Below are 27,928 nucleotides of genomic sequence, written 5' to 3' on the forward strand. Positions count from 1 at the left end.
CCCTCACCATGTACACCCTCCATCATTAATGTAGCCCACACTCATATAGATACACTGATTATCCTTTAGCTGTTAATAGTGGCCGTATATTGCTCCAAACAAATTTCAGTTTGAACACATGCCCTATCAGAAGAATAAGTACTCAATGTCCTTGCTGAAGAGAAGCAATGTAATTCCTTTACATATTGCACGCTTCCAGGAGAGGTGTTGATCCGGCTGCATTTGGTAGGCAACCCTAGGTTTGGGGTTTGTGCACATATAGCATGTATACACATGATTAAACAAAATATAAATTGATATCGTATCAAAATGTGATTCAGTCTCATGAAGACAATCAAGACACACATGTTTGGACTAGTATATTTCATGATTCAAACAGGGTGGTGTAGTGGGTATACACAATGTGATGAGTACACTGGGTGTGATGAGTACACTGGGTGTAATGAGTACACTGGGTGTGATGAGTACACAGGGTGTGATGAGTACACTGGGTGTGATGAGTACACAGGGTGTGATGAGTACACTGGGTGTGATGAGTACACTGGGTGTGATGAGTACACAGGGTGTGATGAGTACAGGACTCAGTAGGCCCCAGCTAGAATTATTCATCATCCCTGATATAGCAGAAGGCTTCTCAAATTGTCCCTGCTGGACCTTATATATGGAAAAGAAGGAACTTAAGAATCCTGAATTCAGCCCTGAATGACCTCAGAAGGTATATAAACCTCTTCCAATGGGGTTTATATAACTTTGTATTTCAAAGAGACTGTCAAGTATTGGTGGACTACTGCTAAGTACTAGCCCAGAGTTGATCACCTGGTTGTTATTCTCACCTGCCACCAGATGAGAGCACTGGAGGTGTATACTGAGGGTGCTGGTGATCCTTATTACTTTCATCCCAATGCACATACCTAGAAAGGCACATGGCAAGAGGGAATAAATGGGATGGAATAGGAGAGACCAAATGACTTGGTCAGAAAAGGAGCGTTTCATCTACACTCAAAGCCTTGCTTCTATGTTTAAACCACACAACCATGCCTTTAGGCAAAAAACCAGTGTTGAATGTAATGAAATGCCATTTTCTGGGTGAGCCCCAGAGGCTCCCTGGAGCCATTAGCAAATCATTAAACCAGGGCATTAGTCTATGGGGTTCAGCCTACCGGGGACCACATGCCAGAACCTGGCCCCCTCAGAGACGCGCAAAGAGCAATGGCCCTGGAACCCCCCCCCCCCTTGTGGTTGGGGGTTTTCCTTATCTGCCATTGACCAGAGTTAGGCACTCAGAAAGATAGGCATAACAAAACAGACCTCACATGGTAAGAACATTGCAACCGAAAACCAAACAGAGGAAGAACTCCCTCCAATCCCAAGGAAACAAGCAAACGTCACACTTCATCGCTGAGTCGCACATCCGTGCAGGAGTGTGCGACATGACAGTAATGGCAGTCAAAAGGTGCCTTCGAAAATAAGAGTTAAAAAAGTTTCATAATGTTAATAAGTAAGACCTGTAGAGATGACCACATCACAAATGCATGAACAAACCCTAACTGTTCATGTGCAGCCTTAACTCCTTAGCCTGGGACCAGATCCCAGTGCTCTCTACAGGTCAACTGAAGGGACATCTCAAGAGAAGAAAAACCCAGTGAACTTACAACTGAAATGGTACAGAGAAGATTACTCTGTAAAAATGAAGAGTCACAATAATGTGGCTGAAGATATGATGACCAAACCACACATCAGAAAATGAAGAAAGTATTTTTTTATTCTATTTTATTTATATATACAAAAGTTCTTACATTCTTGTAAAGCCACTAGCATACATAGCGTTTTGGGCAGGTCCTAAATCCTAATTTTTCCCGGAATATGATCCACTAAATCGTTTAACAACCAGGTACCCATTCACTGCTGGGTGAACAGAAGCTACAGTTAAGGATTGGCACCCAGTCAATCCTACCCGGCCAGGATACAAACCCAGGCCAGAGTGCTCGTGAAGCGCCAAGCGAGTGTGTGTTACCACAATGCCACAAATGATGATATTTTAGTCCGAAAAGTTTAGAAACATCGTAATTTCTTCATTTTCTCGTGTGGTTCAGTCATCATTACTCTGTAAAACCAATTCAAGAAAGCAGGAGAGTAATTAGCTTATCAAGATACCTAGTTGCAAGAATGCAAAAAATAACAATACATGTACCTGTATTATGTAATCTCACAAACCCATTTATTTCTTATAAATAAATAAATATATAAGATAGCAATTTTCTTAGCTAAAATAAATTTTGGGCTACAATTCCTGTAAACTTTTCCCCTACCATCCACAGGACAAGTATTGAGTGCATAATAAATGGATAAAATATGAATCAATCAATAAGTTTTTGATGTTGTAGTCGTTTTAGTTTAGCTGATAAATTATGCAGCTCATATTTCTCCTGTGAGTATGTACTGTACTTTAGTGTATCTTGGAATCCAGGAGTAACAGTACAAACCACACAGAGCAACATGTAAATGGGCTAAAAGACTGGGCTCCAAATTTTGTTTAGCTAGGCAAGCTATATTATAGAAGAATTTATCTGAAGTTAAAAATATAGGAAGTAAACTTATTTTATAATTAATTCCTGGATAAGTGACTCTATATATTTGAAAGTTACACATTATGACAATAATTTTGTCTGAACTTCTTGCAATGTTAAATATAATTAAAAGAAACCCACTTAAACATCATTTGAAGAAATGCACATTTTACTCTATAAAATTGTATAGCAATTAATTCTAATGTTTTATTTTAGTAAATCTATTGTCTTTGAAGATGAGAAAAGTAGCTAAAACAAGCTAAGGCTCCTGTATACAAAATGATACTGTGAATAAAGTTGTTATTCGTGTACAGAACTGGCAATAAGCAAAGCACCTATTTATGATCAATTAGACCCACTCATTAGGCCTGTGGTGTCATCTGGTGGCAGGCAGAGGTAGCAACCAGTTGATAAGTCTCAACTAATACTTGCAGTAGCAGAGCAATACTTAGCAGTCTCTTTGAAATCCAAGTACTGTACTGTACTTTATACAGACAATAAGTCACAGTAACATGGCTGAAAATAAACACTCAACTCACAAATCTGAAAATATAAGACTTTTATGACAATTTGGTCCATCCTGGACCATTATCAATACTGGGTTGGGTGAGTGCCCAAGCACCTTATAGTATGGTGGGAGGAGATTATCAGAGTATATAGGTATTTTCTGAGGTCATTCAGGCCTGGATTCATGTTTCTCCTGTACTTTCTCCTCTTCCCATACATAGCTTAGTAGGGAAAGTTTTACAAGACTTCCCCACTGTGTTTGGGATGATGAAGGAAGCACTAACCCTAGCTGAAGGCTGCTAAGTTTTGGTGAAGTGGTATGTTACCTAAGGAAATGGCCGAGTGGTTCAAGCTCAGAAATGCAGTGTATGCAACCTCCAAAAAATGTGTGAGGCCTCTCCTTAAAGCTAAGTGCGTGTGTGGCTCCTCCAATAATGATTTCTCCAGGTAAAATCAGGTAAATCAGGTAAATATTATAGTGGGTGAGAGGCAACTACAAAAATAAAATGAATGTGAGGTCTCTCCAATAATGTAGTGAAATTGGTGAGGTGCAAATTGTCTATAAGAATACAGTGAGTGAGTGAGAAGCATCCATAAGAATATAGTGAGTATGAGGACTCTCCAAGAATAATAGCAAGTGTGAATCCACTACAAAAATATAGTGAGTGCAAGACCTTTCCAGACCAGTGAGTGAGAGACCTCTTAAAAAATGCAGCACGAGTCATCAAAGAATATAGTGAATGCAACGCCTCACCAGTAGTGAAGCGGGTGCAGAGCCTCTCTAAGATACATGGAAAGATATAACAAAGGAGATCATGAATGATACTTCACAGACCATATCAATTTTGGGAAGTTACAAACCTACTGAATGGTGACTTTAAGGATGAGTCTAACGGTACCTTAATAACTACTCAAAATTTACAGAACAAAGCAAATGTTAAGCATACATGGCAAGACCAGCATACAATACAAAACTTATGGGGAATGTTCTACTCTTAAAAAAAAATAGTTAACCAAGATAAAGGCCACTGATCAACATAACCAATATCATTGGTTAAAACAAATGTTACACATTGAAATTACTATTACAAACAGTGAATTACAAAAACACAAAAGCCAGGGTGTAACTTCAATAAAAGGGGAAAGGGGGGTAGAGTCTTCATAGGCACACTCTCCTTAATATCTAATTCTGTGGATGGATTCTGTGAAAAACAATCTCTTAATAATGAGTTTCTATAATTTTGTTATCAATAACAATATATTTTTCCTTCATTTCTTACATTGAGAGATTAAGCCAAGCTAAGCAAGAATAGAGTATGCCTCAGCACACCAAGTGAACTTGTGCCTACAAGTCCCGGTACCACAGTGACCTAACCTGACACGACACGGAGAAGCGACCCAGCATCAACTGCCTCTCCCGACGCTGAGTCTCACGCTCCCTCCTTCTACGCTCCTTCTCATCACTCCAGTTCTTTAAGGTGCATAGGGACGAAGAGATGCATGGATGTTTGGTTAGCAGCCATGCAGGCTTAGCAATGATTGCATTCAGGAGATATACAGTCTCTACAGGTTAATTTCAAAGCCATGAGAATAAAAGATCTTTGTACATGTATGCCAAGAATGAGTATACACATTTAGTATTTGTTATAGGTACACTCAAGACCTGAATTCATCTACTGTAATGGGATCTAGCCTCAGAGCAGAAGACATTTATAGAGAACCCATCATTTGAACAGGAAATAAGAACTGTATCTTTAATAATGGGTCACATAATTATTTTTATTTTCACCATGAAAAACACTAAACAACTGTTCGTACCGACAATATGGAATGCACAACCAATCAGGAATGTATATTGCAACTAACATTCATAGTAATAGCACAATAATAATAATAATAATAATAATAATAATACACAAGCAAATCACAATACCATGATTATCTAATATTATTAATAATAATAATTACAATAAAAACAAGAGCAATAATCAAATAGAATAATCTTGGGGTACACAGTGTAACTAACACTTAAGAGATAGTAAAAATCATGCACTAATAACCATGAACCTCACTTTCAAAAATGTCCGCAAAACATCAAAAGTATTCTGTATATATATCATAGTGAATCAAAATGTAATTTCATAGTATTTATTCAATAGTCTTCATACTCAAAGGGGGTGGTTATATTTTATTGCTCCACGTGTTCTAATACAATTCCATATGCAGTATTGTACTTTAAAATAATTATAATGTTTGCCTCTAAAATGTTTAGGAGACTTATTAATATAACTTTTCAAATAATTATCTGTGCTATTTACATTTATATTTGATATCTGATCAGAGATGCAAATCTCCATAAAGATTTCATAAGATTAGACAAAATACTTTTCTTTTTCTTGAAACTCAATATAATAACTCCAGAGGAACAAATTTCTATTTTTCTAAAGCCTTCGTGCAGTTATGAAAAATAGCACAAATGCTTCTAAAGATATTCCTGTTCCTGTAGGGCTGTGTAAGGTGCTAGTGTGTCACTGAAAAATACTTATTCCGTCAAAGAATGAATGGCAGAGACTAATCGTATATTGAAGTACAGTACTACAAAGTCCCTTTCCTCCCGACCCTGCCCATCCTACCTCCAGCTCCACATGCTCAAGAAACCCTCACACACTTCCTGTGTTTCACGTCAGTTGGTAGGTTGGGGTTGCTCAAAATAATTTCTTCCATTATTCCACTTATAGATTGGATTTTTGCATCCTGTTCAAAATCCAACTGGATAAAATCTTAAGGAATAATGTGGATACTAGAGAAGGTGGCCCCTCACATAAATTCAAGCAAATTCAGGAAATTTAAGTACAGTATAATGTTAGTGTAGTTACAGGATGTAACCTAAGTGTAGTTACAGGATGGGAGCTACGCTCGTGGTGTCCCGTCTTTCCTGTACTCTTTGTCATGTGACAATTTGAAACTATTGATGATTTTGGCCTCCACCATCTTCTCACTTATCTTGTTCCAACCATTTACCAATCTGTTTGCAAACGTGAACCTTCTAATTGTTTTTTTCTGGCGGCTTTGTTTCCTCAGCTTGAACCTATGTCCTCTTATTCTTGAATTTATAGTTTTTTAAATTCTTCTTTGTCAATTTTGTCAATTCATGTTACTATTTTCCATGGAGTGATCACATCGCTTCTTTTTCTTCTATCTTCTTGCTTTGGCATATTTAACACCTCTAGCCTCTCCTCGTAGCTCTTGCTTTTTAGTTCCTGATGTCATTTAGTAGCATGTCTTTGCATCTTTTCCAATTTACTGATGTGCTTCTTAAGATATGGGCATCATACAACCGCTGCACATTCCAATTTTGGTCTCACAAACATCATGAACAATTTCTTTAATACACCCAGAAATCACAATAGCGTGATATATCAAATGAACAAATCCACATGGGCCTTGATGAGGGTTCAAACCTATGCACGGGATGTTCCCAGATGGGCCTCAGTCAACTGTACCACGACATGGTAAAAGAATTGCAACCTGGAGTCCTACTGCCCCTCACAAGGATCCCAAAGCTTCTCCGAAGCACAATCGGGGGAATTGTGTGAAACTCCGATTGTGCTTCAGAGAAGCTTTGGGATCCTTGTGAGGGCAGTAGCACTCCAGGTTGCAATTCTTTTACCATGTCCTGGTACAGTTGACTAAGGCGCATCTGGGAACATCCTGTGCATAGGTTTGAACCCTCATCACGACCCTTGTGGATTTATTAATTTCTTTAATATTACCAGCCATTCAGCCAGCTGCACCATTCCTATGATTTAGCTTGTAATAAACAAAAACTAATAAAAGTATGACTATTTAAAATGATTTCTACTTTTGCTTGGGTTCAGTGGACACTTCTGAATTTTTGTCAGGGAAAAGTCACAAAATAGTTTGTGGTTTGTAACATCAAAGGTCAAATGGAATAACTAAATTCTTCACAATTCCTTGGCTGCATATTTCATTATACTGTACAGTATTTGTATTGTAGTAAGTGAGCAGGGTTTGTTGTGACGCTTGAGCTTCTTACCTGGGTAGTGTAACTGGGAAAAGATGGAGTACTTAAGAATCTCTTCATGATCATGCATACAGCAATCCTTAATCCATTGGGAACTAAAGAGCATAACAGGTAATGAGGTAGCTACTACCAAGTGTGCTGCAGGCATGGGCATCACACAGGACACAATCAAACATGTCCTTATGTGTCAAGTGTAATTTGTTGTTGCTACACTATTACACCCAATTACCAAATTTTAAAGTCATTTAGCTAAGAGACAACATACTGCTCCCTCAGATATGCATTACAAGTAACATGGACTCTGTTACTCATTGATTTAATGATACAATTCACTGTAAATGAAGCGAGTATTAGACATTCACTGATTTTATAACCAGCCACATACTTTATAGCTAAAGCAAAATAAGAATAAATCTTATTCATGCAAGATGGCAATTCAAGCCCGTTACTATTTACAATGAAACATTTTCCTCGCCCATATTGTAAGAAACATGTAAACCTTCCACAAAAGACCACCTTCAAAGTGTTCATCAGAGATTGAGCCCACAATAAGGTGCTCTAAGAACTTTCTTCAGTTGTAGTTACTTTATATTGAATTTTGTGAGGAAGAGGATTTGTTGATAAAACTTATACTGAGATAAACATCTCTCTTATCCCCCTCTCTCATCCCCAGGCTAAAAAAATCATCCTTATACAGTGTTCTCCATATACTTGTTGCTGATCTCAACTCCTTTGTGAGGAATCGAGTTCCTTCACAGTACTACAACAGAGATCTACAAAATAAATACCATGTATACCACATATTGATGCTATCATTAACAACTTTTATTAAGCAGTTCAGTTTAAATTGTTGGTGTTATCCCTATTAAGATGGTGGGATGAATTTAAAGGTAAAATTCTTCAACTCTTGTTTGGTATTTTGAAATAAATGTTCCTTTATCTTTCCATCATCAGTTAATAGGTTAGTCTTCACATTTGTGTGCACAGTGCAGTTCCTGCTCTGCTAATCCTCCTCCTTCAATATATCTTTTTCATATACTGAACATATATGGTTTTCATCCATTATTTCCTAATGCCATAAAAACATTCGAGCTATAATTTCAAGGTGTAAAACATTCAGCTTATCACATATATTTTCATATTATTTACCACTATGTCCACCAAGTTCGCTCTTTGAACCAAATCTCCAAACTCTTTTAAACTTTGTGTGAGAACTTTTAGTTCTAACATATTTTCTTTATCGACAGACTAAGGTATGTAGTACGGTATATCACACTCTTCTATACTTCAAAAATATATTTCTCAACCCTTATCACTTATTTTAGAACACTGACCACAAGCTACAAGCAAGAAATGCCTTTAAGACCAGTAAGATGCTCGACTCCCTCTGACCTTCTCATTAGAGTGCTGTACAAGGTACACAGTGTCTCGGGGAACACTTTACCAACCTTTCAATCACACCATTATTTATACACAAAATATAAGATAAATTAACTTATATTTCATCTAAAACAAACAAAAATTAAATATCTGAACACTGAGAATATTGAATATTTGTTTCTTAATGATACATTAGTTAATTTATATTAATTTTTGCATGTAAATAATGTTACATGCAAAAAGAAATAAAGAAATAATATATATACTGTATTATATATATATATTTATATATATATGTATATATACACACACACACACACATATACATATATACACACATATACAGTAGAACCTCGGCATTCGTATGCCCCTGTTCTCGTAGTTAATTTCTATGAAAAATTTGATTCGGTAGTCGTAGTTTGCTCGGTGGTCATAGTTTCTTTATACACGTACGGGGTCCATCGCAAGGGTGGCACTTTAGTTTACTGGTGTCTCCCGCCTAGTGATGGTCGTCCTTGGATTCTTTGTGAAGAATTTCATTGTTTTTGTGCTTTTTTTGGTTTCTGAATATAAAAGTTTTTATTATATATCACTTCATGAGTTCCACGAAAGTCAGTGGTAATGTTCAACCTAAGAAAATAGTTGTGAGGATGACGATAGAGGGAAAACAAGAGATCATTCATAGTGAGACAATGTGATGTCTCATTATAGACAAGTGTTAAAATGTAGGGAAAAACAGTGGTACCTCCATTTACAAATTTAATTCGTTGCCAGAAATAGGTCGTAACTCAAAAATTTGTAACTCGAAACAAATTTTCCCCATAAGAAATAATGTAAATTTATTTAATCCGTTTCACACACCCAAAAATATTAACTTCAAAATACATTTTATACATAATACACATACACATTTTGTACTATAGTATGTACAAGTTATAGCTTATCTTTATTGATGACTCTTGTTGGTGTATGGAAGATGGTGAGGCTGGGGAGAGGGGGAAAGGAGGAGAGGTGTTACTGTTTGGAAGGCGAGTCCCCTTCAATTATAACAGCAGGCAGTGATGACTTCTCTGGGGTACTCTCTCTCCTATGTTTTGCAGGCATACCACTAGGACCTGCTTGTGGCTCACTGCTTGCTTGTCTTACTAAGAATCTGTCTAAAGACACTTGTTTTTCCCTACGTTTTAACACTTGTCTGTAGTGAGACATCACATTCATTCACTATGAATGATCTCTTATTTTCCTCTATGGTCATCCTCACATGTGTTTTCTTAGGTTGAACCTTACCTCTGATTTTCTTGGGACCCATCACATGATATATAATAATTACTTTTATGTTAAAAAACACAAAAACAATTAAATTCTTTACAAAGAATTCATGCATGATCATCACTAAGTGCAGGCGGTCTGGTAAACTGAAGCGGGGTTGCCTGTGCCACCAGGAACCACGCACTCCTTCAACCCATACGTGTATCAACAAATTCGCAAGTTGAGGCAAAGGTCGTAAATCGAGTCGAATTTTCTGACCAAATTGTGGTTGTAACTCGAAAAATTCATAAGTAGGGGCATTTGTAAGTCGAGGTTCCAATGTATATATAAGATGATCTATTATAACTACCCTATGAGTTCCTATTATAAATACAGTATCAGCAACTATGATCAGTGCAAGCTCTTATAATAAACATACCATCTATTAATTGCTTTATCTTGCAAAAAAAAAAAAAAAAAGTCCATATTTTCATTATCAAGTAAAATTAGTAACAAACAATGGATGAGCTCACCTGGACAGCATTTTTCATTGAAGTTATAATATTAGGTTTCTTCGCAACACGTGACGCATCAGACTTGGAGCGCGGTCGTCGGCCAATATAATCAAAAAATCCTTGTGATGTTTCCTTCTTTTTTTCCTTCTCTTTAACAGCTGTGTTGAGAACATCGTCTCCAGACTTCCGCCTCTGCCTTGCTGCCACTGGAAGGTACGTAAGACAGCTCTAACAATGATCACAAGTAAACACTCATGAGAAAGTAAACTAAGTAAACACTCATGAGTAAGGGTAGAAAATAATAGTAATAATAAAAAAAAAAAAAACTCATGAGTAAGCACATCTCTAATGAATATCATCACAAAATAATATTCATAGATACTCAACCATAATGAAATATATACAGTCTAGCAATATAGTGCATGTTGTGTTCTTCTATTTATATTTTAATATACAAGTTAAAAAATAAGAAATGAGGATAAAATAAATGCCAGTTGATCAGTTTGATACATACTGTACATACATAAAAAACCTTAGTTGAGGTGAACCATCTTTTTATAAATAAATAATTTTAATTGCAGCACATTACTATAATTCAATACTGTACTGCATTATACACTATGCACGGAAAAAAGGACTCTACCACACATTTATATTATATTCACAGTTACAGTATCACATTTACATATCCATCCCATCTGGGCAATAATTGTGCAGTGCTGATTATACGCTCCTATTTGCATTGGGTTGTCGGCACTGCTGCTTGCTACTGCTTGGGTTTCCCTGGTAACAAGACAAGATGTGAGAGAAGGAGGTAGGCCTCTAGTTTCTGGCCAGGATGCCTAGAACCATGCATGAGGTGTCATTCTTGGGAGAACCTAGTATCTTTTTTCTGAGCCTTTAAACTGTTCACAATCAGCCAAGCCTTGAAATTATTGAACAATCTCTTCAACAGTCATCTACTATGGCTTCTCAAAACACCAGTGTAAAGGAGGGACCTTTATGGGAAATGTTTTATGAGGAATATGTGATATAATGGGTGGGGGTAGAGAAGACACTTTTCTAAACAGATTTGTCTTCTCGCTTTTGGGTTACTACTTTAATTGAGGACTTTTTTCTAAGATGGCTTTTTTTTCTGGCTCTGGCTTTTGAATGTTGGGATGGGGAGCTCCAAACTCTTCACCAGTAGTGTGGTTTTTTGTGCCTTTGTGGCAAGAAACATTTTTTCCCCTCCAGCCCTCTCTGTTATTTTTGGCTAAGAATGAAACTTCTGGTTTCCAGAGAGGTCCATTCGTCACTGATGCTTGGTTTGATCTGTCTTGTTGCTGCGTCGTGCAGGTTGTTCTTCTGCCCCGGGGCTCTATTTTAATGCTGTCTTCTTCCATGGGTAAACCTTGGTTGCCTCTGTATGTTTACTTATGTTCATTTTATGTTTAGCAGCTCCTGAGCTGCCAACTCAAAAATCTTTGGATATAAGGTCTTCAATAGCTTCCCTTGTCCCTGCCATATTTCCTCTTTACCTAAGGGGTGGAGGAATTTGTCCGGGCAGCTCGAAGTGGGTAAGAGAGCTGGTGGGGCCTCTGGGTGACCTGGGTCAGGCACAACATGGTCAGAGTGTTTATTTTGCAGCATCTGTCATTTATCTAATTTTCTTCGGGTACCGAATTTTCTTCGAGTAGTTGCTTGTTATGCTGCACTCATACGTTCTGTTGGGGATTTTTCTCAGTTTTCGGTTGATTCCTTATCCCTAAGCTTCCTTACCTTGTCGAGAGCCAGAGTTTGGTGGTGGCACCCGGTATGCAAGGGTGAGTCCTAGAGGTCTGGTACTCAGCTCAGGAAGCTAATAAGGATCTTCCACAAAGGAGCATTTCATCACATTCTATGCTTGATTTTTTAATTATACATCCACAAAGAAAACAGCATAATAATAAGATACTAAGATAGGCAATACTGTACTGCATAATAATTTTTTGATAATTACAAATAATTTTTAGAGTTAAGTTTATGAAATATTAAAGAAAATATGATGCCATATATATTTAGTGTGTTATTATGTCATGTTGTTTATATTTTCTATAATACAATATTATATTTATTAGTAAAATTTTTGTCCGTTTATCAATTACGAATTATCATAATCAAATTACCGCACTGATGGCCACAATTGAAAATATATAAATTTGCATTCACTAAACAAATTGTCTCTAATTCTGTAACATTTTCAGATAATAGCACCATACAGAACAGTGTTTTCAAATGATTATCATCCTCAATAATAATTGGTGATGAGTGGGAAAACATATTATATACAGTATACATCATACACTACAGAACTAGAAAATGAGTATTAGTATAAATACTGTATAAAACTTGGATCTTATTTCTTTAATAAAAATGTAAAAGAATTTGGTGACATTGGGGCTGTATGGAGTATCACATACCATGCGGTACATTGTGTGAAGCATGTTTATGTAACAATAACAATACTTATTGTAAGTAATCAAAAGACGAACACTAACATGCTTGACACCAATATGCTCAATCATTTAAGGACTCATCTTCCAGAAACCAATTGATTTAGAGTACAGTACTAAATATTAAAAATATATATTAAAATTTTCAAAGCACCATACTGTATAATGGCATATCACTCATATATAATGTAAGCAGCTGACAAGATATCCACTTTCATTTAAAAACAAGCAATATATGCTATCCCTTCATAATTTTCACTGTAGACATTTTTAATATTATACCACATGCTGTATTATGTTCAAATAAAATATAAAAATTTGTTAAGAAATATGTTGTGACAGTATTGGAACCTTCATTAAAAGGACAGTTAACTCATCTCGCTGCTCACCACCACCCACAACAGTTAACTCATCTCACTTCTCACCACCACCCACAACAGTTAACTCATCTCACCTCTCACCACCACTCACAACAGTTAACTTATCTCACCTCTCACCACCACTCACAACAGTTAACTCATCTCACTTTTCACCACCATCCACAACAGTTAACTCATCTCACCTCTCACCACCACTCACAACAGTTAACTCATCTCACCTCTCACAACAGTTAACTCATCTCACTTCTCACCACCACCCACAACAGTTAACTCATCTCACTTCTCACCACCACCCACAACAGTTAACTCATCTCACCTCTCACCACCACCCACAACAGTTAACTCATCTTGACCAGACCACACACTAGAAGGTGAAGGGACGATGACGTTTCGGTCCATCCTGGACCATTCTCAAGTCGATTGACAATCGACTTGAGAATGGTCCAGGACGGACCGAAACGTCGTCGTCCCTTCACCTTCTAGTGTGTGGTCTGGTCAACATACTTTAGCCACGTTATTGTGACTCATCGCCTGCAGTTAACTCATCTCACTTCTCACCACCACCCAGGAGCCTTAATTGATTCTGTAATTACTTTGTTCTTGGTTTCATCAGTGGAGAACACACACTGTGTGAGTGCCAATATTTCATCAATGATAACACAGAAAACCTGCATGGATAATTTACTGACACTGACTGATTTAAGGCATTGATGTCAAGGCTTTTAACAACTCACAAAATGGCTTTGATGATGAAGAAGCCAATTTAAAAACCCTCATGCAAAATCTGTTTTTTTTTAATATGGATAATGAAATCACAATAATGTTATGTACCTATGAGAAAAATATTGAGGCACTGTGGTGATACAGTGCAGAACTTGCATCTGTAGACTCCTCAGAGATACTTTTAAGCTCATCATGGCCAAACGAGTAGTGTGTGAATCTGAGGAGTTCAGAGGCATGAGTTCAATCCCAATGCATTGCCTCAACATTTTCTCATATATATATATACTGCATAATGATCTTCCTTGCAATATTGCTGATGACAAGATGCATACATCAAATACAGTATAGCAATGCAGTTTTTATATACAGCTTGCCTGAAACATTAGTTGCACTAGTTAGTTTAGCAGATAAATCTGAGAAGAAGTGAGTAAGCAGTGATAGATGTAAAATGTACTGCTTCAGCAATTATTGGCAGGTTTGGTTAAATAGTTCTAAAGCAACAAAATTCTATAATCCAGATTTAGCAAATCTAATTAATTCATTTAAATGCAATAATTGGCTAATTACATATAGCTCTGGCATCTGACTTTGACCGAGGCCTGAAGGAGTCAAAGAAACCCTGTGGGCCGCCCTCCTTACGACGGACACTGGCAATGTTGCTGGTGGCGCTAGAAGTAGCTGCTAGAATATCATCTCCTGATTTACGACGCTGACGGAAGGAGGCTGAAATAGTGTGGATCAAAACAAAAAAGTTGTACAGAAAATAAGAATAAAAGTACAGTATACAGAGGAGGGCAAGCGTCAGTAATGATAACACAAAAGATAAAATATACAAACACTCAAATCTTTCATGGTAAAACAGAGACATATATTTAAAGGTAAAGTAAATACTCAAGACAAATTTAAAGGGAAACTAAAATAGACAAATTTAAAAGTAAACTAAATGGACATAAATTTAAAGGTAGACTAAATGAACATAAATTTAAATGTAAACTAAATAGACATTTCAAAAACTAAACTATATGGACTTAGAACATATTAAAAAATCAAACAAAATTATATATATTTAAAGAAGCATAAATTAAGATATGCACAAAGAAAGAGCCAATCGCAACATAATCACCAATACACATAGTGAAGTAGTACAGTACTGTAATATACCCGCTAAACACAACAAAACTACGACGTTGCCACAATGATCAAACATACGGTATTGTAAAACCTTCTAACAAGTTGTAACAACTTTCTAACATCACAAAAACTTTATAACAAGATGTAACAACTTTGCAGCAAATTGTAATAAGGTAACAAAAGGGACCATTACATTGTGTGTTTGCAGAGAGTACTGTGTGTTAAGATGCAGTTATCAACAAAGTATACAATACAGCACTAGAAAATACAAAAGATATGCCAGGTCTAAATCAGAAATAAAATAAAATTTAAAATGAAGTTGCCAAGAATTTATTGAATGTTCATTAAAATTTAATTACGATCTCGTTTCTACACTAGGTTGTTCTATGCGGCAGGACAATACATTACCTATGTTTCCCAGCCATTCTCATGTCTACACAACTCCATGCTAAATCATACATTCTAAACTATAAAGACCCCCCCTTAATATTATGAAGCCAAGGCAGTTTTATTATCATACATATCTAATAGTTTAATTCTGCTCCAACATGTCTATGGATTTGAGGGTTTTGAGCTGGTCACTAAGGAGCCAGAAGGACCATGCCACCACCAAACCCTTCCATAGGGCAGCAAAACATCTTGTAAAGCCAACAGAAAGACACATCATTGATCATCCGGTCCACAGTGATGGAATGGAAATAAGAGTGTGTCTGTGAGCATGGAAAACACACATTGCACAGAAACTGCACAGAGCAGCCCCAAGAAGCCAGAGGGACCAAGAAGCATGAGGAGCTGTTGCATAAGTTGCAACTAGCACATGACTGAGTTAGCTAGCAATGGTAACTAGCTAATGAATGTGTACCTAGTTGTCAGGGTTCCCAATGTTTCTCAATGCAGTTGTTTATTTTGGGTGATGGTTACCTTTCTGATGGCTTTTGCTCTTGGATTGGGTTGATCTAGTATTCCTAGACTCACTTTGCCTCTGTTGGGTGGACCAAATTTTGCTTGTAATTACCTAAGGTGTAGTTACAGGATGAGAGCTACGCTCGTGGTGTTTCGTCTTCCCAGCACTCTTTGTCATATAATGCTTTAAAATTACTGACGGTTTTGGCCTCCACCACCTTCTCACCTAACTTGTTCCAGCCATCTACCACTCTGTTTACAAAAGTGAATTTTCTTATATTTCTCCGGCAGCTTTGTTTTGTTAGTTTAAATCTATAACCTCTTGTTCTTGAAGTTCCATGTCTCAGGAATTCTTCCCTATCAATTTTATCGATTCCTGTTACTATTTTGTACATTGTGATCATATCGCCTCTTTTTCTTCTATCTTCTAGTTTTGCATATTTAATGCCTCTAACCTCTCCTCGTAGCTCTTGTCATTCAGCTCTGGGAGCCACTTAGTGGCATGTCTTTACATCTTTTCCAGTTTGTTAATGTGCTTCTTAAGATACCTTAAGATCTTGTGACCTGTGCTAGGAGCTTATGACTCACAACAGCCCTGGTGGGGCCTAGCTCAAGGAGCCACAAAGAGGAAGCCCTTCCACATAATTGCCTTTATTAATAAATTTTCTATCCAATAAAGATCTTTAACTTAGGTATGTATTAGTGTTACAGTATCACTGATACACATAATACACAAAAGAATTTAACTTCACCTATCTTACACACCTTGATGCTCTGTAAGAACTACACAGCATCAAGGCCCTTGTGTGGCAGTGCACAGTAGAAAGTTGTTTTCACATATCCATACATTAAAACATTGATTGTAACCATGATATATATGTGCTTCAGCCTACAGTTTAGACCTATTGTCTTATGTATGACCCTCTGTCCTGCGTGACAGCAAATACCAGCATTATCCTCACTTTAATAAGACTATCAAAATCCTCAGATTAGGCAAAATTGTAATTAATTTTGTCAATAAAGATGTTAATAATAATAATAACACAGCATCAAGGATATACACGCACCACTATGGCCCCAAAATCATTCACAGCAGCATCGTATCTCATCAAAAGGTCAGGTGTACAATACTTCTCATGAATTATCACATGCAAACATACTCTGTCCACTCTCATTTCTTGCTTCCTTACACATTCACTTACAATGTTTGCTCATCTTCTCAACAAGCCTTTCCTTTTTTTCCTTGTGCTCACTTGAATGCACTCGCTCTCCACTGGTTTATCAGTTACATTTTAATTTCTTACTCTATATATTCTCCTGATACCACATATGCTTCTTAAATTGGACATTTCAGGCACTACTGCTACTTCGTGCAGCTGTCTGGCTGTATTTCTTCCTAGTTCTACCTAACCAATACATTAAGTGCACCAGTCACTTTCCTTCCCTTACTAATGCTACTTTCAACACTTTGTACAAATTCCTTTTTTGTCAATCACTTACAGTATTTTTTATTCACATAAATTTGTTCACACACCCACACACACATCCCGCAGAATTCAGTTCCTGCACCAGTAATGTTTATCGTCTACATAAATGATCTACCAGAAGGAATACAGAATTATACGAACATGTTTGCGGATGAAGCTAAGATAATGGGAAAGATAGGAGACCGACACAATTGCCATGGCCTTTAAAATGGATCTAGATAAAATAAGTGCTTGGAGTGACATGTGGCAAATGGAATTCAATGTGAATAAATGTCATGTTATGGAATGTGAAATTTGAGAAAATAGAGCACACACAAATTATAATTTATGTGGAAAGTAATTAAAGATCTCTGATAAAGAATGAGATCTAGAGGTGGTTTTGGATAGTAAACTGTCACCAGAGGAATGCATAAAAAACATTGTGCGAGGACGGTATGCATCACCTTCCAACTTCAGACTCGCTTTTAACTACATGGATGGTGAAATACTAAAGAAACTGTTCATGACTTTTGTGAGACCAAAACTGAAATATGCAGCAGATGAATGGTGCCCATATCTCAAGAAGCACATCAATAAAGTGGAAAAGGTGCAAAGGCATGCTACAAAATGGCTCCCAGAACTGAAAAACAAGAGTTGCGAGGAAAGGCTAGAAGTGTTAAATATGTAAAAACTAGAAAATAAAAGAAAAAGGGGTGATATGATCACCACTTACAAAATAATAACAGGAATCGACCAAATTGACAAAGAGGAATTCCTGAAACCAACAACTTCAAAAACAAGGACACAGATTCAAGCTAAGGAAACAAAAGGACAAAAAAATATTAGAAAGTTTTCTTTTGCAGAGTGATAGACAGTTGGAACAAGTTAAGTGAGAAGGTGGTGGAGGCCAAAACCATCAGTACTGTAGTTTCAAAGCATTACTGTATATGTTTCAAAGCATTACTGTATATGACAAAGAGTACTGGGAAGACGGGACACCACGAGCGTAGCCAACATCATGTAACTATATTTTGGTTATTACACACACTAGGAAAGACAAAGAATGACTACGTACTCTTAGCAGTAAAATACGCAATATGGTATGACGAAAGACAACAGAGAAAGTGAAACAACAAAGACACTGTACTTCCAGAAAGGATATGGGATGAACAAATCAACAAGGGCCGTGACAAGGGTTCGAACCTACGTCCGAGAGGATCCCAGATGCTGCCTTAATCGACTGAGCTACGAGATGATCAAAAGAATTGCAACCAGAAGTTCTACCAGAGGTTCCAACACTTGTCACGGCCATTGTGGATTTGTTCATTTGATGCATCACGCTATTGTGATTTCTGTATGTAATGAAGTAAGGGAGAAGAGGTAGAACAGCTTATTGATAGAGCTCGAGTGTATGGGGGAATTGTGTAAAACCCTGGTCTCGGAGAGGCTGCAGGATCCAAGTAAGTTCAGTAGAACTTCTGCTTGCAATTCTTTTGAATTGCAAGTTAGTTTAGCTTGTTTAGTAATAATATACCATTATTATTCTTATAATGTATAAGTGTTGTGTTGTATATACATTAATCCAGCAACAGATCACCAGAGGTGTAGACTAAGCTACCTGTTGTGGTGGGGGAATCGCTTCCCTGTGCCTGTGTGCCACTGAGCAACCTGGGAGCACCCCAGTCGTACCACAGGTTGAATCACTATCCGTGACCTGGCCTTGCACCCGTGGAGAGTGGAGAAGCTCAGCCTTCTCTCTCTGCCATTTCCAGCTGAACTTGCCCGACATAAACTAGTGATTCCCACAGGTGAATCTTACCATTCACCTATATTTGGTGACCACCAAGGTTCGAACCCTTTCACGAGGAAGAGTTTTCCAAATACAATTGCCTTGCGATTCATGCAAGTATATTGTACATCTGAAGCTCACATTTTCCTTAGATAAGTGAATTGGTTTGATGAAATTGAACTGTGATCTGTGACCACCAAGTGCTGACGGGTCGTTGGGGATATAGCCTCGGCTAACAATGACTTTTGAACAGTCAGTGTGGTCAGGTGGTCAGAGTACTGGACTCGCCAGTGGGTTTTCAGCTCCTGGGGGGGTCTAAGGTTCGAACCCTTTCATAAGGAAGAGTTTTCAAAATACAATTGCTTTCGGATTTGCGGATTATGCAAATATATCGTGTATACAGTACAGTACATACAAATATATATATAAATATATAAATATGTACAGTATAACAAAACATATATATAACATATAAATATATATGTACAGTATAACAAAAGATTTTTGTTATAATGTTTCATGTAGAAAAAGGTTTCATACAAATGTCTACCAAAAAAAAAGTACTGTAATATCAAACACTTAATTATCGACAGTTTAAATTACAAACTAATTAATCAATATACTGTATTATATACAATACAGTATTTCATTTTTGTTGCTATACTAAGGACAAGGGATATATTTACCGATATTGTATATGATATAAATTATTAAATAATCAATGCACTGCCATTAATACTAATAATAAAGCTGACAATTTATACAAATACTGTAAAGTATTTTCAAATATGCTTACACTTACAGTAGAGAAATTTTTGTGAGGGGAATTAGTTAAAAATGTAAAAACATAAGGAACTATTTCTTCACAATTGTTCCGGACCATTTTATTATAAGAGATATACCATTACAATTTATCAAAACATACTACTTATTTCCTACTATAATGCATTTCTCCAACACATTAAAAACATTCACTATGTAATAAAGTAAGAAAAAACTACCAGAAAAACAAGCAATACGGTAATAGCATTGTGGACACGCTATGAAACTTTTGCGTCCAAACTATTAGACTGACAGAAGTAACACATAAAGCTGCACTCACTGGGCGCACCATGCTAACAATACACCTCACACAACCAAAGATGACATGGGATTAAGAAGCTACCTCTTGAGTGCTAGTCTTACCTTGTTCGGGTGGGGGGGATGGAATCTCATCCATTACGGAAGCTTAGGGATGAGGACGAGTGCCAATTTAAACATGATTATAAGCAAAGGTGTCTTTCCTAACTTTCTAGTTATATCAGCAGAAACTAGACACTGTGGGAGTTTTTCTGGGCTTACTTTTGTGTGAATATCCTACTGCTAGAGGACAGGAATGCACCAAATTTCCAAGTATGTCCATGAATGTCTCAGACAGTGACAGCTCTTTAAAGCAATTATATTCTTATAATATATCTGGTATATTTATCGGTGATCTAAAATCTAACAAAGTGCTAAGAACATGAAATGAATACAAATCAAGTTTTTGGGTAAAATGAAATAAAGTTGTGGATGTGTGTGTGTGTGTATTTGTATATTACACACTTTCCATGTGAATATTTCCATGTAAATATTTAAAATATTCACATGGAAATGTCACATGATGTATACCATAGGTTATTATGTAAATTAAAATATCATACTACCAAAATATAAAAATAATAAACAGTAGAGTGAATTTCTTTTTGCTTTATATTTATAATACTGGGTACTGTATTAGAAGAGAGCAAAGAGGTCATAAATTAACTATGAAAAGACTAGAGGAAAGAGACAAATTGGAAGAAATTTGCAAGAGAAAGCTTAGATATCTGAACACAATGGAAGAGAGTTGAATGTTAAGGCAAACTACAGCACAAATTCCCGAATATAAGTGAAGGGAAAGTGTATTCATTTATCATTCCGTTACAAACATCAAAGACAGAAGGCTTATGGAAGGGTAAACTGTTGTATGTGAGATGGTACACAGTTGTGATCATAAACTCATTACCTACAAGTTAACAATGAACAAGGATTTAGAAAAATACAACTGTGTCAATTACACTTTGTTATGAGAATTAATGCCGACAAATATAAAACCCCATTTGTCATTAAATTGAAACATTATCCTTAGGTTAAATTACCGTACTTCAATGAAGTGGATTCAAAGCTATAATTATTCATATTATCTGAGAACTGTATGACATTATATGACAACTGTGTAGTGGTATTATATGACAGTTGTATGTTATGTGAGGTCTGCATGGTGTTATGTGACAGTTTTATGACATTATGTGTCAACTATTTAGTGTTACATGACAGTAGTATAGTACAGTATGTGACAACTGTAAAGTGTTATGTGATGGTTGTATGACATTATATGGCAATTGTGTAGTGTTGTTATATGACAGTTGTATATTATGGCAGGGAATATGGCATGGCAGCATCATGGCAAAATTTCAAGGTCATCGCGGAACTTGTTCAAAAATATGTGCCAAAAAGGAGAAAGAAAAGAAAGGAAACTAGGTGGATGACACAGGTCGTAAAACGAGCATTGACACCTAAATGGAACCATCGGTGAACGTACAAATCCACAATACACAACACTGATTATGAGGTATACAAAGGGGCATTAAATTCAGTCACCCAATAAATTATATCAGCCAAAAGAAACTATGAAAGGAAACTTGCCCAAAACATAAAGAAAGATCCAAAATCGTTCTATGCCTCTATAACAAGTAAAACCAAAACAAAGGATTCAGTAGGACCCTTAAAAGAAAATACTAACCAAGTTATAATGGAGGATAAAAGGGTAGCAAACACTCTTAATGAATATTTTACATTGGTGTTCACACAAGAAAGGTTAGAGGACATCCCAACACACACAAATATAAGAAGGTGAAGAGAATGAATTTAGAGAAATACCCATAACAAGCGACATAATCAGGAAGAACATTGACAAACTAAAAGATTCAAAAGCCCTAGGTGTGGATGGAATCTAATCCAAAGTTATAAAGGAACTGGAAGAAGAACTATGCCTAACGCTGAAATTACATTTCATAAAATCTCTGGACCAAGGGATAGTTCCCCAAGATTGGAACTATACAAATGTCACCCCTATTTTAAAAAAAGGCAGAAAGAGCTCAGTAGAAAATTACCATCAAATCAGTTTGACATCACACATCTGCAAGCTCATGGAGAGAATCATTCATCATCTTTCAGTGAACAATCTTGTCAAATCGACACAACATGGGTTTGTTAAAAACAGATCCTGCCTTGCAAACTTTCTCACGTTTTTGGAAACAGTAACCAGCTTCACAGATATGAGACTTCCGGTGGATGTAGTATACATGGATTTTGCTAAAGCCTTTGATAAGGTACCACATGAAAGACTGGCAAGGAAATTACAGGCTCATGGAATAAATGGTAGAATGCTAAAATGAATCAAACAATGGTTGAAACAAAGAAAACAAAGGGTCGTACTAAATGAGTCCAAATCTGACTGGAGAAATGTGGTGAGTGGGGGTCCTCAGGGGGTCCATTTTGGGGCCAACCCTTTATGTCATTTACATTAATGAATCAATGACATAAATGAGAATACTGTACATGTATTACAAACCACAATCAAATTTGCAGATGACACAAAGATATATGGTAAAGTGGGAAGTAATAATGATATTGGCACCCTCCAAAGAGATTTACATGAACTCCACAAATGGTCAGAAGATCGGCAAATGCTTTTTAATATTGACAAATGCAATACCTTGCATGTGGGGAATAGCAACCCACACCACCACTACCAAATTAATAACATACCATTACAGCAGATTGATGAAGAAAAGGATCTTGGAGTAGGATCTCAATTGTATAAATCTCTGGTGAGGCCTCATTTGGATTACTGTATCCAAGAATGGAGACCCCCATGTTCAAGACATAGCTGCTCTGGAGAAAGTGCAACACCGGACATCAAAAATCCTTCCAGAGCTAAGTCATCTCTCGTATAAGAAACAGTCGAGGGCTACAGGTCTAACAAAATTGCAAACCAGGCATGACTGGGTGGATCTCATTGAAACTTTAAAAATACTGAACAATTTGGAGGATGTTGATTCGGAAAAGTTCTTCAAAAGGTCTAATGTGACACAAACAAGGAGCAACGGTTTCAAGCTCGACAAGCCACAATGTAGGACTGAGAACAGATGCTTTTTTTCCCCAAATGGATATAAACTCAAGGAACTGCCTTCCCACCGAAGGCGTAAATGTAGAGACTCGTTTGAATTTCAAAATCAAACTGGAAATGATTATCATTGACAAGCCACGGCTTCCTGTCCTCATCGAGGCCGCTAGTGGTAGTGGCCCTCAGGTAAATTAGGTAAATTATGTGAGAACTGAATGGTGTTATGTGATTTGTATGTCATTAAGTGACAACTGATAAGTGTCCTCCATCTTGTTTCACACTCTCCTCTTCCACACCCTCTCTCTTGTTATTGTTGTTGTTGTTGTTTTAGATTTAGGTACTCGGAACAAAAGGTCCATGTAGCATGGACTATGGTGAGCTTGTAGTGGACTTTTTCTCTTGTTCCCCCACCCTTTCTCTTGTTCCCCACCCTCTCTCTTGCTCCCCACCCTTTCTCTTGCTCCCCACCCTCTCTCTTGTTCCCCACCCTCTCTCTTGCTTACCACCCTCTCTCTTGTTCCCCACCCTCTCTCTTGCTCCCCACCCTCTCTCTTGCTCCCCACCCTCTCTCTTGTTCCACACCCTCTTGTTCCCCACCCTCTCTCTTGCTCCCCACCCTCTCTCTTGCTCCCCACCCTCTCTCTTGTTCCACACCCTCTTGTTCCCCACCCTCTCTCTTGCTCCCCACCCTCTCTCTTGTTCCCCACCCTCTCGTTCCCCACCCTTTCTCTATCGTTCGCCGCCCTCTCTCTGCCATCTTCCCCACTAGTGCCTCACTAGAATGAAACTGTTGTACTCTATTACCTCCCATCACTAACAAAGCTGACTCCTAATTTTAAAGTCTTGAAAAAAAAATTCAATGTGTGTTTTTTTGTGCTATTCCGGTGGGAAATGAAATGAAAGTTACTGCTATGAAAGGTTGATTATATGTAGACTTTGAACTAAAACATGTCACTGATCTTTATTATTAGTATGTATAGGGAGGAAAGAAAATCGTCTCTTTCACTTTCCTTGGTAAACTATGTGAAATGTTCTACTTCGCTGAGTGCATGCTGGAAATGATCAAGATTGCTATGGTGTGGAGTGATGATCAAAACTTTGCCAATATAGCAAATAAATTTTGCATTTCTTGTGATGGTGCCAAAGATTAGCCTTGCTACAAGGACTTCCATGAATATATTTGCTATCTTAGTGCTTAATAGACAACCTATTGTTTTATATACATGTCAATCAGGTTGATAAAATTTGTGTATGGTAATGGAATTTCAGTGTTGAAGAATGGTAACAGTCAAGTCCCAAGGTTTTGTTGATGGGTAGCTTGGTAAACAGAAAAGGCAACCTCCAGAGTTAATAGCTATTTATTTGTCACCATCATGTTTCAAATTGTTTGTTGTAAATCCCCAGTATCTAAGATGTTAATTGTTAAAAGTGTCAGCAGTTTGAACAAGGACTTTGTTCAAACTGATACCAAAGGTGATTCGACACTTGGAAATATTTGGCTAGGGGGGAGTTGATAGATAATATATGAAGATAGTTCTGGGAGTATTGGGAATGAGATCTACAGTTTGGTCAAAACCAATCAACCTAACATTGCCTTGCAGTCACCTTTAGCATTGGTATTGATCCTCATAAACTTGCCAAAATTTGAGCAAACATCACTGTCTAAACAGTTGGGTATTACTGCCAATGCATATCTTAAGACTCTGGAGATTTAATTTACTAAATTAGGAACATAAACGTGAGAAATAAAAACTTAAGTGTCTGCAAACTTAAGTGTAATGCAAACTTAAGTGTCCTGGATGTCATCTCGTTGTTTACCAAGATTTCCTCTGATAAAGTCTCGAGATTACCAAAAGGTAAACTATCTTTTATTTATATATATATATATATATATATATATATATATATATATATATATATATATATATATATATATATATATATATATATATATATATATATATATATATATATATATATTATATATATATATATATATTATATATATATATGTCGTACCTAGTAGCCAGAATGCACTTCTCAGCCTACTATGCAAGGCCTGATTTGCCTAATAAGCCAAGTTTTCCAGAGTTAATATATTTTCTCTAATTTTTTTCTTATGAAATGATAAAGCTACCCATTTCATTATGTATGAGGTAAAAAAAAAATTATTGGAGTTAAAATTAACGTAGATATATGACCGAACCTAACCAACCCTACCTAACCTAACCTAACCTATCTTTATAGGTTAGGTTAGGTTAGGTAGCCGAAAAAGTTAGGTTAGGTTAGGTTAGGTGGTCGAAAAATAATTAATTCATGAAAACTTGGCTGATTAGTCAAATCGGGCCTTGCATAGTAGACTGAGAAGTGCGTTCTGGCTACTAGGTACGACATATATATATATTACATACATACATACATACATACATACATACATACATACATACATACATACATACATACATACATACATATATACATACATACATACATACATACATACCAGTATATACATTTACTTTTGATTCGGTTCTCCTTTTAAATTCAATTGTCAACAATTTGGCATGACAATGAGCTCTGTAATTAGTGCAAAACTAGCAAGTTTAGCCATGGAATCACTTGAAACAAGGCAATTATCTGGCATCATTGTCTACACTGTAAAACAGCTTGGCAATGTTGTTGATGTTTTGATGAGGCCAACACCATTTTACTGTGAATAATCCCAGGAACATACCTGGTAAAGTAGAACCATCTCTACAGTTTACCTAACAGAATAGACCAATTTTATTACTATGCTTTATTAGACACTAAATTAAAGAAAGATGGTGACACCCTCAGCGTAAAAGTCTAAATATAATAAATGTACACAATTCAACCTTTCTCACTTTTATTCTCACCACAATAATGAAACAAAAAGCATATTAATCAGATTCTCACCTTCTAATTCCTTAATAACTACCTGGCTGTGTATCTCTCTTCAATTTGAAAAGTCCATACAGACAAAACCTCGTCAATAATGTTAAAACCCTGCAATATTGCATGCCACTGTCCACCTGGCCCTCCACAATTGGTGTAGAGCACAATATATCCCGCTAGTACAGACGGGGTCGTTCTCAACGCCCAATCGAGAATTCCAGGTAAGAATCCCAGGCGGGACAGAAATGGTTGGGCACATTTGTTTTCACCTGATGCCTCTATTCTCCTAGCAGTAAGTAGGTACTCAGGAATTAGTCAGCTTATTGTGGGGTTGCATCCAGGGTAGGGTCAGTAATTCGACCTTGCAGGGAGACCTCAATAAAAGCAAAAACGTGCATGAATACACTCTGGCTTCCTGTCCCCTGACAATTGAATTATGAATTGAATATCCTTTAGAGGAATAAAACACATGTATGACTTATGCAGTCTCTAAAACTCCTTGACAATAAAGTCCTCAAATATTTCCAAAGTAGACATTTAGGTTTTAAGTTTGTTTTTATTTGATTGTCTCTTCAGTGAAGTGTCTTTCACGTGCGGACATCTACTGATCACCGGATGTCCCCACCTATAGTCAGTGTTGTGCTGCTATTGACCCATATAGGTGCTGCTATTGACCCCATATAGGTGCTGCTATTGACCCCATATAGGTGCTGCTATTGACCCATATAGGTGCTGCTATTGACCCCATATAGGTGCTGCTATTGACCCCATATAGGTGCTGCTATTGACCCCATATAGGTGCTGCTATTGACCCCATATAGGTGCTGCTATTGACCCCATATAGGTGCTGCTATTGACCCCATATAAGTGCTGCTATTGACCCCATATAAGTGCTGCTATTGACCCCATATAAGTGCTGCTATTGACCCCATATAGGTGCTGCTATTGACCCTATATAGGTGCTGCTATTGACCCATATACTTGCTGCTATTGACCCATATAGGTAATCTAAAGTCAGCTATTAACCTTTTCCAATTTCATTTCATAAAAGACCGCAGTTTACTCTGTTTATAATTACTGTAATCACAAATTCCAGATTTTCAATAAAATTTTGTAAAATACAAGTTCGTCGGTGGCAGATGTTGTTGTTTTATTTAAATACAGCTGGACTTAACATCAGCTTCTTGATTTACATTCTTCAGCTTCTTAATTTACATTCTAATGTTAATAAAATCAATTCATGTAATACAACTAATTAAATTTTGTCTTATCTTCACACTGGCAGACTGCATTTCTCATATAAATGGCTCTCAATAATGATACTGAGTTTAAATGGCTTCAAGAATAAATATAAACTCAATACCACAAATAATATACCGAGTATTACATCATAATCAAAGAATTCCTCCCTGAAAATCGGCCATGTAATAAAACAGTGGGAGAGGGAGAGTGAAGGTGTGGGAGTGAAGGTGTGGGAGTGAAGGTGTGGGAGTGATGGTGAGAGAGTGAAGGTGTGGGAGTGATGGTGAGAGAGTGATGGTGAGAGAGTGAAGGTGTGGGAGTGATGGTGAGAGAGTGAAGGTGTGGGAGTGAAGGTGTGGGAGTGATGGTGAGAGAGTGATGGTGAGAGAGTGAAGGTGTGGGAGTGATGGTGAGAGAGTGAAGGTGTGGGAGTGATGGTGTGGGAGTGAAGGT

At 37.0% G+C, this 27,928-nt stretch overlaps 1 protein-coding gene across 6 annotated transcripts in view; it reads right to left on the reverse strand.

Moving 5' to 3' along the window:
* Positions 1 to 27,928, reverse strand: part of LOC123767922 (SNF4/AMP-activated protein kinase gamma subunit) — a 246,500-nt gene that overhangs the window by 127,784 nt on the left and 90,788 nt on the right. For 3 of the 6 annotated variants that reach the window (XM_069306620.1, XM_045758053.2, XM_045758050.2), the window contains 3 exons: positions 14,407 to 14,562; positions 10,281 to 10,468; positions 4,450 to 4,545 (listed from right to left, as the gene is read on the reverse strand). In XM_069306620.1, coding sequence (XP_069162721.1) covers positions 4,450 to 4,545; positions 10,281 to 10,468; positions 14,407 to 14,562 — 440 coding nt within the window. Of the gene's footprint in view, positions 1 to 4,449; positions 4,546 to 10,280; positions 10,469 to 14,406; positions 14,563 to 20,313; positions 20,356 to 27,928 lie in introns of all 6 variants that reach the window. The other 3 variants (XM_069306618.1, XM_045758052.2, XM_045758051.2) reach the window with 3 other exon arrangements.

This window comes from Procambarus clarkii, chromosome 58 (assembly GCF_040958095.1).
Source record: "Procambarus clarkii isolate CNS0578487 chromosome 58, FALCON_Pclarkii_2.0, whole genome shotgun sequence".
NCBI lineage: Eukaryota > Metazoa > Arthropoda > Malacostraca > Decapoda > Cambaridae > Procambarus > Procambarus clarkii.